Here is a 14,876-nt window from a genome sequence, read left to right as displayed (position 1 = left end):
GTCATCTGTAGTGGTTATTTTCATAAAAACAGACCGATTGATTAGGAAATGATTGTATCTTTACTCTATATGCTTTGATTAAAACAATTTTTTAACTCGATTTGTAACTTGAGTTACTTGACAAAGTAACTGGTATAATATTACTGAAATCCTATAAGTAATAAGTTATATTACTGAGTTACTGCTAAAAGTAATATATTACATGTAATTTGTTACTTTTGTAAAACTGTGAGTAACACAATGACAGGATGTGTGACTATATTTTTGTCAGGGGTTTTATACACTTTCTGTAATAAAACATCTAAAAGCAAAAATCTCATCAGATGGGGGGACCCTGGGACAAAATCTTATCAAACGAGGTCCGTGGTCTAATTTGTGTCAGTTTACTGGTCCTTGACATGAAAACGTTTGAGACCCACAGCAGTAGGCTACTACACTAATATTCAGGCCTACTATAAAAACTGACCTGATTCTGGAGTCCTCAGGGGTCTGAAGGCATGTGCCATGTAACCGAGACGTCCTTTGTCCCATTATCTCCTGTCTCTCTCTCTCAACTTTGCTGTCCAAAGTAGAAATGCCATAAAAATAATCTTTAAAAAAAAAGTTACCCAATGTACACTTCAGAACAACAGGTGTCCTAAACTTCATAATTTATGAATTCCTTACCAATAAAAGTGAATAGCTAAGTTTCCAAATGAACAAAATGTTGGTTTATGGCTTCATTAGCTAGTTAACTAGCAAGCAGGCTAATTATAGGCTAATGGTTGCTAACAAGTTGACATTACCTGACACTCTAGCTTGGCTCTCCTGTCCTGACACTTCCCTTTTATTCATTACAATCAACATTAGCTACTTTAGAAGTCAAGTCTTTTATATGACCATTACTATTTAAACTATATAGACTATTTGGACTGCAGCTGACCTACCTCACAAACACAACTGTCATAAAATAGAATTTGTCTTTATGGTAATGATGGGCATATATCCAATCAAATTCCCCAATTGATCTTGTTTTGATGTTCATGACATGCTGCTATAATGCTGCTACTGTTGGGAGGCATCTCATATTCCTGCTGCATCTCATCACTTGGTAAAGCATTCAATAGCCATTTATCTTTCAAAATGGCATCCAAACACTTGTAGGCTACAAAATCAGCCAGCAGCAGAGAAGCCATTACAATCAATGATCAGAAAAATGTACACGATAAACTAAAGAAAAATCATAACAACAATAACACAACGTGCACTCTTGACGTCACCCCCTGTTGCCATGCCAACCACTGTGCGTGTGCAGCAGCGGCTGGTCGTTTCCTAGGGAACCTACCCGACACACAGAAAGTCCCGTTGAAGAGTCGGGCCAGCCAGGGAATAAAACATCTTGACATGTCTTATAAAGGACTTCTTCGCTGTGACAGTCGGCTGTCAAAAGAGGAACGTGACTTCTATGAAGTGAAAAATAAAGCCGCTGAATTTTACCAGGGAAACAGAGTCCCGCAGGAGATAGAGAGAGCCCTGAGTGACTTGTTCTTCCACAAGCCCGACGACATTTACGGCTATCTGGTATGAGCTGCTTTCATTTTCCATAACGTTTACCCTGGTTAGCTTATCAGCAACAGCTCCCTAGCTAGCTAAGCTAAGCTATTTAGCGAACACGCTTCGTTAGCTACACTAGTTCACAGGCACTAAAAAATAAACAAATAAAGTGTGCCTTCAAGTGCGGTGGGAAATATCGTAATTGCAAGTGGAGCCACACTGTGCCTCAGGTGGTTCATCATAACGTAGATGTTTGTCTCTCTTTTTTCAATATACCTCTGGATATAAATTACTCTACACATTAGCATTAGGCTATGTGGTTTGCTAAAGGGCACAATAAACTAGCATTGAATCATCCTGATCCTGCTTCAGAGCTAAAGATGCATGCATAATGGGTTGTTTTACTCTACTAAATTCCCCCTTGGATTTCAAGAGAAAATGGACTTCACTGTGTTTTCATCATTAAATGTCACTCTAGGCAAATTACTTTACAAAACTGTCTGCACCACCAAGGATAAGCCAACTAAAGGGAAAAGAGGTTTACGATGCAAGAGGACAGCTGTCCATTCAGGCAGAGGTCTTCTGCATCATCAGAAATGAAGAAAAGGTCAAACTTGTGTGATTTTTACTCTTTTCATGCTTTCTACTGCAGACATAACTTTTCATATCTCTGTGGTGGAAAAAATTAACATGAGACCAGTATGACCCAGTATGAAGGAGATGTGATTCTTTAGTGGCACACTGATGCTTTGAAGGAAGCTCTGATGTGCCGAGGCAGCTGGGGGCAACAAGCCAGCAATAAGGGTAGCAATCAGAAGACAGCCCGTGACCTTTGACCCTTGCCATTTCACTTTTTACAGTATCACACAGGCCAAGAAAAATTTGATGTGACATCATGAATATATATATATATATAGGGCCTGTCTGTCTGTCTGTACATACATACATACATACATACATACATACATACATACATACATACATACATACAGACAGACATAGATAGATAGATAGATAGATAGATAGATAGATAGATAGATAGATAGATAGATAGATAGATATACACATACATACATATCTATATACCGATATATATATATATCCGGGCTCTTCATAAAACATTATTATTACAATTACATAGCCCCCAATGCCCAGGCCTAACAACCGTTGTGAGACTAGCACCCATGGCAGACTCAGAACTAATCTGTCATGACAGCAAACAGTGACGCTAGTGGACTGACCTAAAGGAGGAGAGAGGGATGAAGAGAGGGGGATGGAGACAGAGAGAAAGGGTGAGGGTGGAGAGAGAACGGACATTAACTAATATACCCCCCCCCCCCCCCCCCCCTCCCTTCCCCAACCACACTGGCAGCTTCACGTCAGGACCATGTGTCTGTGTTGGCAAATGCAGCTAAGCTAACCGTGCTTTGGCTCATCACAGTCTGGGGGCCGGGGGGGGGGGGGGGGGGGGGGGGGGGTGCAGACAAGCCTTTATCTCACTGCACTGCCTGACTGTCATAATTGGCTTGGTTCACACACTTACTACCGGGTCCAGCCACAAGGCTTCTGCTGTCTGTTCATGTGTCCTTTGTCTTATTACTCCATCTGGGACATTATAACCGGGGGTTGGACCCATATGGGTTTTTGGAGGCCGATGCTGATATTTTGTGTTGATTTTCAAGCACACGCCCCCTCCCCCACCAAAATAAATAAATAAACCGCACTGCTGCCCCCACCATGACATTTATGAAAACTGGAAGGATCTTGTGGTGAATAGCTTGTCCTTGCTTGTTTGATGAGTTCTTTCTTGTCTCGGTGTTCAGAGGTTTCCCTCAGCTGCCGTTTCCAGCGACTGTGGGCGCCCTGAGGAGAGGGCACACCATGTGAAGACTGCTCTCCAGTGGATCAATGAACCTCTGAGCGAAATGCTGAAGGGCCTCGATCCCTGTGACCAGACAGGAGTGGACCGTATACTCAGGTACTCAGCTGGAGGCTTTTTCTAGTCACGGAGGAGAGTTTCAGAGATTTTGGATTAAAATAGCAGCCTACAAGATTCTTATGTTATCTCTTGCAATTATGATTACAGCACTATGATTTAGTTCTTCATATATAGTAAACATTGCATATTGCAGCTTGCAATAGGGTTAACAGATGCTGCAGACTCTAGTAGTGCCAAGGCTTGTATAAATCGTAAATCGTAAATCATATTTAACAATAGAACAGATTTCAGACGAAATCTCATCAAATATGGGGGGGGGGGGGGGGGGGTCCGTGGCTTGACATTTTGGGTCAAATTTAATCTTAAAAATTGTCATATCGGTTGAACCCTACTCTTGTTATTCACTAGGCTATACACTACAGTACAGTATGTGTGGCTGCTTACTGATTTATGCTGGGAGAGACAACCCCTGCCCCCAGGACTCCCCCAGGACGCCAACGTCTAGCCCTCCCTACTGAATAGCCCCGTCACAGCACTTAATATCTCATTAAGAATACCATTGCTTTATGGGTGTATGGTAGAAATGCTCTACATGACTTTTGTTAGCAACGATTTGGAATGCAGTCCTATAAATGATCAAACAGAGAAAAACAAACATAAATAAATAAGGCGGTTCTATGTTTGTACGTTAAGATCCAATGGGGTCAGACGTAGCTGTGCATTGACCCTCTGGAGTGGGGTCACACAGGGGTTAAAGCGTTGCACTTGCTTGCCAATTGTCACAGCCTATCATATCATCACAGTGCACCGGGCTCTTCTGATTGGTTGCTTGTGCACCATCTCCCATGAAGCAACAGAGGTGCTGGATGAGTTACTGTGCATCACTGAGGCTTGAGGGAGAAAACTGTGCCATAATTATTGCAACACCGTTCTTTGGGTGGTTTGGATTTTGGTGTTTTTTATAAAGTCACAGAAAAAAAACTAACTGAAATATTTAGGTTATAGAATAATTCCTAATTAACATACACTATAAGGCTGCATCCTTATAGCAACAGTATCCAGGACTAAATTGACGTTTGCATACTGCAATCTAGTCTAGATTCCAGGGTGTAGATGGATGCCTGTTTCTATTTGGAAATTGGAATCTGTGGCATTTCTACATAAAATATACAATATACATTTGACAGGAATACAGCTGAGATGCATACAGTGCCACAAGCAATCTTCAACACCCACTCCTTCTTACTCCAGCATCCTTTTAACTTGGCTCCATTAAGCCAGGAGGGCAGCAGAGAGCCTTGGTTTCCTCATTAGCCTCGGCCTTCTGAGCTAGCTGCTGGCGAGCGTCCGACTCCTCCTCTGTATGTGATTGTGTCTGTGGTATTGACTCCTCTGTATGTGATTGTGTCTGTGGTATTGACTCCTCCTCTGTATGTGATTGTGTCTGTGGTATTGACTCCTCCTCTATATGTGATTGTGTCTGTGGTATTGACTCCTCCTCTGTATGTGATTGTGTCTGTGGTATTGACTCCTCCTCTGTATGTGATTGTGTCTGTGGTATTGACTCCTCCTCTGTATGTGATTGTGTCTGTGGTATTGACTCCTCCTCTGTATGTGATTGTGTCTGTGGTATTGACTCCTCTGTATGTGATTGTGTCTGTGGTATTGACTCCTCCTCTGTATGTGATTGTGTCTGTGGTATTGACTCCTCTGTATGTGATTGTGTCTGTGGTATTGACTCATCCTCTGTATGTGATTGTGTCTGTGGTATTGACTCATCCTCTATATGTGATTGTGTCTGTGGTATTGACTCCTCCTCTATATGTGATTGTGTCTGTGGTATTGACTCCTCCTCTGTATGTGATTGTGTCTGTGGTATTGACTCCTCCTCTGTATGTGATTGTGTCTGTGGTATTGACTCCTCCTCTGTATGTGATTGTGTCTGTGGTATTGACTCCTCCTCTGTATGTGATTGTGTCTGTGGTATTGACTCCTCTGTATGTGATTGTGTCTGTGGTATTGACTCCTCTGTATGTGATTGTGTCTGTGGTATTGACTCCTCTGTATGTGATTGTGTCTGTGGTATTGACTCATCCTCTGTATGTGATTGTGTCTGTGGTATTGACTCGTCCTCTGTATGTGATTGTGTCTGTGGTATTGACTCCTCTGTATGTGATTGTGTCTGTGGTATTGACTCATCCTCTGTATGTGATTGTGTCTGTGGTATTGACTCGTCCTCTGTATGTGATTGTGTCTGTGGTATTGACTCCTCTGTATGTGATTGTGTCTGTGGTATTGACTCGTCCTCTGTATGTGATTGTGTCTGTGGTATTGACTCGTCCTCTGTATGTGATTGTGTCTGTGGTATTGACTCCTCTGTATGTGATTGTGTCTGTGGTATTGACTCATCCTCTGTATGTGATTGTGTCTGTGGTATTGACTCGTCCTCTGTATGTGATTGTGTCTGTGGTATTGACTCGTCCTCTGTATGTGATTGTGTCTGTGGTATTGACTCCTCTGTATGTGATTGTGTCTGTGGTATTGACTCCTCCTCTGTATGTGATTGTGTCTGTGGTATTGACTCCTCCTCTGTATGTGATTGTGTCTGTGGTATTGACTCCTCCTCTGTATGTGATTGTGTCTGTGGTATTGACTCCTCCTCTGTATGTGATTGTGTCTGTGGTATTGACTCCTCTGTATGTGATTGTGTCTGTGGTATTGACTCCTCCTCTGTATGTGATTGTGTCTGTGGTATTGACTCCTCCTCTATATGTGATTGTGTCTGTGGTATTGACTCCTCCTCTGTATGTGATTGTGTCTGTGGTATTGACTCCTCCTCTGTATGTGATTGTGTCTGTGGTATTGACTCCTCCTCTGTATGTGATTGTGTCTGTGGTATTGACTCCTCTGTATGTGATTGTGTCTGTGGTATTGACTCCTCCTCTGTATGTGATTGTGTCTGTGGTATTGACTCCTCCTCTATATGTGATTGTGTCTGTGGTATTGACTCCTCTGTATGTGATTGTGTCTGTGGTATTGACTCCTCCTCTGTATGTGATTGTGTCTGTGGTATTGACTCGTCCTCTGTATGTGATTGTGTCTGTGGTATTGACTCCTCTGTATGTGATTGTGTCTGTGGTATTGACTCCTCCTCTATATGTGATTGTGTCTGTGGTATTGACTCGTCCTCTGTATGTGATTGTGTCTGTGGTATTGACTCGTCCTCTGTATGTGATTGTGTCTGTGGTATTGACTCCTCCTCTGTATGTGATTGTGTCTGTGGTATTGACTCCTCTGTATGTGATTGTGTCTGTGGTATTGACTCCTCCTCTGTATGTGATTGTGTCTGTGGTATTGACTCCTCCTCTGTATGTGATTGTGTCTGTGGTATTGACTCGTCCTCTGTATGTGATTGTGTCTGTGGTATTGACTCCTCCTCTGTATGTGATTGTGTCTGTGGTATCTGGGCAGTGATTTCTTCATGGCTCGCTACCTGGAGGAGAAGGACATCAGGGAGGAGGAGAATGGTGCAGCCAGCGAGCCTGAGGTAGAGCCTCCCACTCCATCGCCTGCACAGACTAAAGAGAAGAAGAGTGGTGATAAAGGTAGGACAGCGACTAGTCATTCCACAATACTGGCTAAATAGGGCATCAGTACCAGAATTTCCACAGCGCTCAAATCCAGCATCAAGTAATGTACTTGTCCAGTAATGTATTGCAGAGTTGTGGTGGGTCTCCCTGCCTTAAAGAACTGCTAACCCTAAAATAAATGAATTAGTCACCCTGTCAAATAATACAACTCAGGGGACTGAAAACTGAAAACTACATTTTTGGTTCAATTTAATGATACTGAATATCTTAAAAACATCATATCGGTGTGACGTCATGGTAGCTACGTCCATATTTATTATACGTCTATGGTCCATCTGTTGATCAGATAGATTTGAATGGGCCTTAAGAGTGTCCCCTAAAAGCCCAACATCTGAATGTAGACTCTCCATGTGTCATGTGAATCTCCCGAAGTGGCATTTCAACACTGAAGCGTTGACCCTGCTGGTCTTTGTTTCAACACTGAAGCGTTGACCCTGCTGGTCTTTGTTTCAACACTGAAGCGTTGACCCTGCTGGTCTTTGTTTCAACACTGAAGCGTTGACCCTGCTGGTCTTTGTTTCAACACTGAAGCGTTGACCCTGCTGGTCTTTGTTTCAACACTGAAGCGTTGACCCTGCTGGTCTTTGTTTCAACACTGAAGCGTTGACCCTGCTGGTCTTTGTTTCAACACTGAAGCGTTGACCCTGCTGGTCTTTGTTTCAACACTGAAGCGTTGACCCTGCTGGTCTTTGTTTCAACACTGAAGCGTAGACCCTGCTGGTCTTTGTTTCAACACTGAAGCGTTGACCCTGCTGGTCTTTGTTTCAACACTGAAGCGTTGACCCTGCTGGTCTTAGTTTCAACACTGAAGCGTTGACCCTGCTGGTCTTTGTTTCAACACTGAAGCGTTGACCCTGCTGGTCTTTGTTTCAACACTGAAGCGTTGACCCTGCTGGTCTTTGTTTCAACACTGAAGCGTTGACCCTGCTGGTCTTTGTTTCAACACTGAAGCGTTGACCCTGCTGGTCTTTGTTTCAACACTGAAGCGTTGACCCTGCTGGTCTTTGCCCTTTTTTTCCCCAGGAAAAAGGGGCAACATTGTAGAGAAGCCAATTCCTCCACGAGAGCCATCAGAACCGGTGCTGCCTGGAAGCTTGGCTGTCGGCTCTGTGTCCCTGGCTGTGGCCAACGCTGGGGCCAAATTGCATGGCGTCCCACTGTACCAACACATTGCAACTCTGAAGAACCAAGAGGTTATGTTCAGCACAAAGTCCACATATGCACGTAGACGACGTACACAAACGCACAAACATTCAGACAGTTGAGGGCAACGTGTAACGTGTCCTTTTACAAATGGATTCAGGTTCAAACAGAGTTCAGCGTTCCCGTGTCCTTGGTAACTTTGCTGAGCTGTGGCAAGACGTCTCCGGGAAAACTCAATTTACTGGAGGAAATCATCCTGATCCCCAAAGCAGGACAACAAGTCAAACAAGTATGAAAGCACCCTCCACCACAACAACATCTTTTCAGCCCTCGTCCTTCTCCATGCGATTGGTTTTCTCTATATGACCAAGGTTTACGTCGATACTTCACATTGGCTTAACGTTACCGTTCTTTGTGTGAGTTTTCTCAAGGTCAGGCCAACAAACATCTTCTTCCATGTTCAATCTTCGCCATAGGTGTAAAAAAAAACAAAAAAAACAAAAAACATGCTGAACTTTGTGAACTTCTTCAACAGATCATCACAATGGCCCTCGAGTTGCAAAAGGAGATGATGAGAATAATGAACAGTTCATCAAAAGCTGGGGTGAGGGACATTTCCAATCCTTCACTGTCGGAGAGGAACAGAGCTCACGCAGATTGTAAAAGGTGGAGGAGACACATGCTAACCTGATAAAAAGGGGATTTGTATTCCATGTTCATGGCTAATCTTCAAATTAACTCAAAGGTATATTAAGGGCTTGTAGTTATGGAAATGATTATTAAAGCATTGAAAACGGCACAATATATCATTGAATACTTCCATTCAAGTTGTCATTTCATGCAGTATTTGTTCGGTGACCTCGGGCACTTTTCATTCACAAGGCGAACAATGGCTGAGGGTGAGCAGAACACTCACAGTCTAATAAATAACCTTGCATTGGCAACTGTGTCTCTTTCAAACATCTCATCCACTGTCATTTGCATGATGCAGCGTCAGCTATCAAGACGATAAGACGAGAAGATGTAAAAAAAAAAAAAAGTAAAAAAAAAGTAAATGTGTTCCTGTGTTCCTTACGATCGAGGCAGGTAAAAAGCATGGAACACCAACAACAATGTTGCTCACAAGACACGTGTTTTGCTCCCAGGCAGTGCAGGCGGCTCCGTCTGACACAGGAGCACTCGTCGTGGGGTACGAGCGACCCGAGCAGCCTCTGGATCTGATTGGCGAAGCTTGCGGCAACCTTGGACTGGCACTCGGGACAGAGATTCATTTGGCAGTAAACTGTGCCGCTCATGCGCTTTTGGACTATGTAAGTTGAGGAGAGCGACGCTCTCGGCTGTACGCAAGTGATTGTGTGTGGGGGGGGGGGCAGTGTTGGGCAAGTTACTTTCAAAATGTAATATACTACATATTACTTTACTTTCATTTGAAAGTAATACGTTACTTTACAATATTACTGTCTGTGTAGAGTGACTCGTTACTTAGTTATTACACTACTTTTGCATTGCTTTCACCAAAATAACTGCACTTAGCAGAATGACATGGCCACCGCGGAACCACCCCGAAAAAGAATTAAAATCGTTTTGAAGTCAGGGTAAACCAATCCAAAATTCTAAATGTTATCCTTTTCCTTTGCTAGTGTCATCTATAGTGGTTATTTGCATAAAAACACACAATTTGATTAGGAAATGATTGTATCTTTATTTAGATATGTGCTTTGATTCAAACAAAAATAATAACTCAATTTGTAACTTGTGTTACTTGACAAAGTAACTGGTATAATATTACTGAAATCCTATTAGTAAGTTATATTACTGAGTTACTGCTAACACAGTAATATATTACATGTAATATGTTACTTTTGTAATGAGTTACCCCCAACACTGGTTGGGGGAGTCTTTGCGTCGCGAGTCCTTGTGTAAATAAAAGCCCTTCTATATGCACATTGCTGCAGAGCAGTTCAACTCTCAAAGAAGAGGATTTGATGCTTTTTCTTTCCTTCTTTCCAGTCTAAAGGAAAGTATGAGGTGGCGACAGGAGGTCTCAAGTCCCCCGATGAATTAGTAGATATGTATCAAGCCCTGATCAGTAAATACCCGGCAGTGGTGGCCCTGATCGATCCACTGAGGAAAGAGGTACGTTCAGAACGCCGTCATTCTTCGACAGGTGTTCAAGGTCTGACTCCGATCGTCTCTAGTTTCACTGCCTGTTTAGACAACCTGAAGGAAGCAACATTGTACGAGTTCCATTGCGATTTCTATTCTGGCGCTCACTGTAAATCAATCTACGATAAGAGGAAACTCTGTCCGCCTCGCTGTCAGGTGGAAAGAAGCGGCCGGCGACTGCACATGTGTCGGAGGAAGCATGTGCTACTGCGGCCTGTGGCTCTTCCCAGATCGGCAGAGCGGGTGGAGCAACGACCGGGATAGCAGGCAGGGGGAATTGGCCAAGTACAATCGGGGAGAAAAATCCGGGGGGAAAAACCTGAAAAAAAAACTACAATAAGAGTGTTGAAAAAAGTAAATCCACCTTTTCTGTGTGTGTGTGTGTGTGTGTGTGTGTGTGTGTGTGTGTGTGTGTGTGTGTGTGTGTGTGTGTGTGTGTGTGTGTGTGTGTGTGTGTGTGTGTGTGTGAGAGCACCTGACCTGTGTATGCTGTAGTGCATAATGTACGTTCCTTTGTGTGTGTGATTGTTCCTGTGTGTGTGCTCTCTGTAAGGATGTGGACCAGTGGGAGAAGCTGAGTAGTGTGATTGGCGGCTCATGCGCCCTGCTCTCTGACATCACCGCCAAGCCCCAGGGCCCGCCCCTTCCGGGGGTCAGGGGTCACATCCTGAAACAAGCCAATGAGACATCGATCAGCGACTTGATCCGCCTCACAGCAGAGCGCCAAGGTAACAGATCCACTGTTCACCCATCTCTCACGTGGTAAATATCACTAGAAAATACTGTTCACTCTGTTTAAAATGACCCAAAAAAATAAATGCCAAAAGATATTCAACGTGTCGATTTAAAATGTCATTACTTTTAACAGTGCTTTTAGTGGCTAATTCACGGTGCACGAGTAGGCAAATATAGCAATTCTGCCAACATTACATTGAATTCCAGAAGGATGATTCTCTCAAATTGTGGTTTCATTGTGACTTTAAACCTGTGATTGATGGATAAGAAAGTGTGTGTGTGTGTGTGTGTGTGTGTGTGTGTGTGTGTGTGTGTGTGTGTGTGTGTGTGTGTGTGTGTGTGTGTGTGTGTGTGTGTGTGTCCATCATTCACTGGATGGCCAGGTGCAGTGATAATGGGGACGACCTGCAGCGAGCCCTGCAGTGATGACTCTCTATCAGATGTGGTGAGCCACACTTTCTTTTTTCCTTGCGTCTTTTCAGCTCCTGCTCCTTTGTCAGTGCGTAGTTCTGCATCTATTCACACTGTTGTGCACGATTCATCGTTCCAATGCAGCAGCTAATTGCAGTAATAATGTGTTCCGAGCAGAAGCGTCTGAGGGGGCAATTGCCCCCTCAGATTTTTGAGAGGGGATTTTTTTTTTTTTTTTTTTAATAAACATAGGCTATAATATTATAGGCTGTGTATGGTAGTTGAAACATAGTTTCAAGTTGACGTTTATTTATGTTTGTAGTTGACACAAAAACATAAATACTGTATGCTACATACAGTACAACACAAAAGGCTGTTATTTACCCTTTGTCGCCACCTGGTGAGTAAATATATATGTAACTAAAACCATTAAAATTGACAACCGGTCCGCGACTTTTTTTTCCATGTATCTACCAGTCCTTGGCACAAAAAAGGTTGGGAACCCCTGCTCTAGAGACACGAGACTAATGGAAGAGAAAAGATTTCTACCTTCTGAAAAGGCAATACCAGCCAAAATAAACATTGTGTTACATTGCTTTGAGATGTGTGGTCTCCCTTTTTTGTCAAGTCCATTGAGCCTGGGCAGTGGCAATGTACTTAGTCTGGTGATTATGGATCTTTCCAGGAGGCTGAGCAGTTTGGAAAATAGCCTTATGGTTACACCTGCTCAGTCTGTTAATTTAAAATGAGATATTCCTCTAAATCTGGCTTCCAACCCCCCAAAAATTTGGCGCCACCCGTAGAGTTCGCCCCCTCAGATTGTTGGCTTGCATGACGCCCCTGGTTTCGAGTGTCATAGTCCACCTGCTGTTTTTCAACTGTTGTACTGATATAACAATTTTATCCACGAATGTCTGCTCTCACCACAATGAAGTAAATAGTTTGACTGGCGTGTGTTTTTGGAGGGCAAAATCAATATTTTATGCCGATATTCAATCTTTAAATTTGACAATTTCCATGCCAAAAATTCCAAGTATTCAGAATTGTATTTTTGGGAGAAAAATCATCAAGTGTGTCATCAAGTGATCAACCATTTCCATTTCCAATCAGCAATAGCCACCAGGGCTGAACGAACAGAGAGAAGAGCGCCACCTACAGAAATTCAAACCTTCAACAACAGAAAATACAAGCTCCGCCCACAGTTTGATTGACAGTGACCGCTTTGCATCAAAGATGTCAACAGAATTCCTCCAAAAAATAAGGAACTCGAGGACTACCACTTTAAGACAAACCCAAGTGACAGTGTCCTCGTCTCTCCCTCTCTTTCCTTCACTTGGTGGCATCACTCGAACGCCTCTTTCTCACTATTTCCTATTTCCCCCCTCAGGCCGTTGGGCTGGGCATGGGCTATGTCAAACTGGGAGGTCTGAAAGGCGGTGAGAGGCTGACCAAATACAACCGGCTGATTTCTATAGAAGAAGAACTGGCCCAACAGGGAATCCTGGGTATGTCTTTTTTTTTTAAAGCTGAGTAGAGAAAAAAAGGAAACTAGTCAAAGCCACACAGAGAGAGAGAGAGAGAGAGAGAGAGGGGGGGGGGGCAGTAATGTCTGGGCTTGTGAGAAGAACACATCTCACCCTATCTCTCTGCTTTGGATGTGAAAGGAACTGTGAGTCAGGAATCATACAAGTGTGTGTTTGTGTTTGTGTGTATGGTGGGGTGGTGGAAGAATGAAAAAGATTTTTCTTTTTTTTACATTGGATCTGTTAATTGGCTACCTAATTACTCTCCCATCCACCCTTCCTCAAAAAAAGGAGACATATTGGACAATGACTGAAAGGCGAGGTTGCATGAAAGCAACTGCCGACAAAAAGTTTATTTCGCGTGTTTGCTGCCATTGTATGGAGTGTGTGTACTCACGTTTGGTGCAATACAGAGTAGATGAAAGCAATGGACAGAAATAGAAAATGTGACTGGGGTGGAGTGCTTAATATGCCCCAACTGTCGCAGGCAGCAGCAACACAGGTTTCAATCCAGTCATCTGAGGCGTAGGTGCTCGCCTTTCAAAAAGCTTTGGTTGTCCGCTCAGCTCATTTGCCCATCTTGTCTATCCACAGTCTCCGAGGAGAGGCGCACCCCCTGGCTGTTTGGCCAAAAGCCAGAAGAGCAGTCAGCTACTACTCCTAGAGATACGGATTAAAGGGGTATTCTGTATTTCTTTTTACTGTTGGCCTGCGTCACATGTTCTGTTTATTCTCCCGCTAATATTATTGTCAGATTAGGTTAGGGTTACACTTTAGATGGGTTTTCCCTCCGTTTCATCATTTCCCTTAATATATATGACACTAACATTTTACACTTACACCTTACCATAGTGAGCAAAGCAGACTGAGAGCCTGATTCATAATTCATAATTCATATTCACCGACACAACTTCCTCACTGACTGCTATAAGCAGTAAATTAAGAGAGAAAATCAAACCCACATGTTAAAGGTCTATACTTGAAGAAGCCAATAGTGCAGAATTCGATGCTAATAAGTTATTTGTAATAAATAATAATGAATCAGTACACTACTAATATGTATGTTAATAAGCAACTAAAATGTGTCCCCTAATCTAGACTGTTATTATATTTTCCCTGCACAATAACAACCCTAATTTATTGCATCATTGCAAATGCAGGTCAGGATTTCCCTCAGAAAACTAAACAGTGATTATATACAAAGTGTGTTAATGTTGCATTAATATATGTATTTTAAACATATATACCGGTATATATATATATATATATATATATATATATATATATATATATATATACTGTAGTATAAACTGGAAAAAATATGAGCTTGAATAAACCAGTTTGTAAAAGCCAAAACACCTTGTTGCCATTTCTGTATAGAAGCCATATTAGCTGGTATTGTGGGCTGCACCTCTTGGCCTTACACAAACACTGACCCACATGAAAGCTGCCAATAGCTGTTTTATTCAATATTATTACATTTGACAAAAATGCCAAATTAAAGGAGTATTCCATGGCAGTCATGTTAGAAAAGCTTCTGCAACAGCATATAGAGACTATCATAGGACACTGAAACTCTCCATTTAAACCCAGACTAATGTTACTGTGAAAAGACACTGAAATGCCACGTCAGGTTATCCAGACTGTTTCTGTAGCTGTGATTTAATGAGGAACCTCCATCATATCAGAGGTGGACGACCCTGCCTGCCTGATATGTGATACTGAACAAAATATCAGCCCGCTCGCTGTATCAGTCTAGCCCACATGTCCATAGTG

At 42.7% G+C, this 14,876-nt stretch overlaps 1 protein-coding gene across 1 annotated transcript; it reads left to right on the top strand.

The window, feature by feature from the left end:
- Positions 1-1,383: 1,383 nt before the first annotated feature.
- Positions 1,384-13,777, top strand: eno4 (enolase 4; the record flags this gene model as incomplete). The annotated part of the gene is made up of 13 exons (XM_083650712.1): positions 1,384-1,560; positions 2,012-2,140; positions 3,357-3,511; positions 6,944-7,077; positions 8,146-8,315; positions 8,426-8,554; positions 8,801-8,869; positions 9,411-9,575; positions 10,276-10,401; positions 10,985-11,159; positions 11,550-11,611; positions 12,965-13,082; positions 13,695-13,777. 13 exons carry the CDS (start codon positions 1,384-1,386, stop codon positions 13,775-13,777), a joined length of 1,692 nt encoding a protein of 563 aa, XP_083506838.1.
- Positions 13,778-14,876: the final 1,099 nt, after the last annotated feature.

The sequence above is a fragment of the Poromitra crassiceps genome, assembly GCF_964638095.1.
Source record: "Poromitra crassiceps genome assembly, chromosome: 14".
NCBI lineage: Eukaryota > Metazoa > Chordata > Actinopteri > Beryciformes > Melamphaidae > Poromitra > Poromitra crassiceps.
The sequence above is the reverse complement of the archived record's forward strand: the minus strand, read 5'-3'. Positions and strand labels throughout refer to the sequence as shown.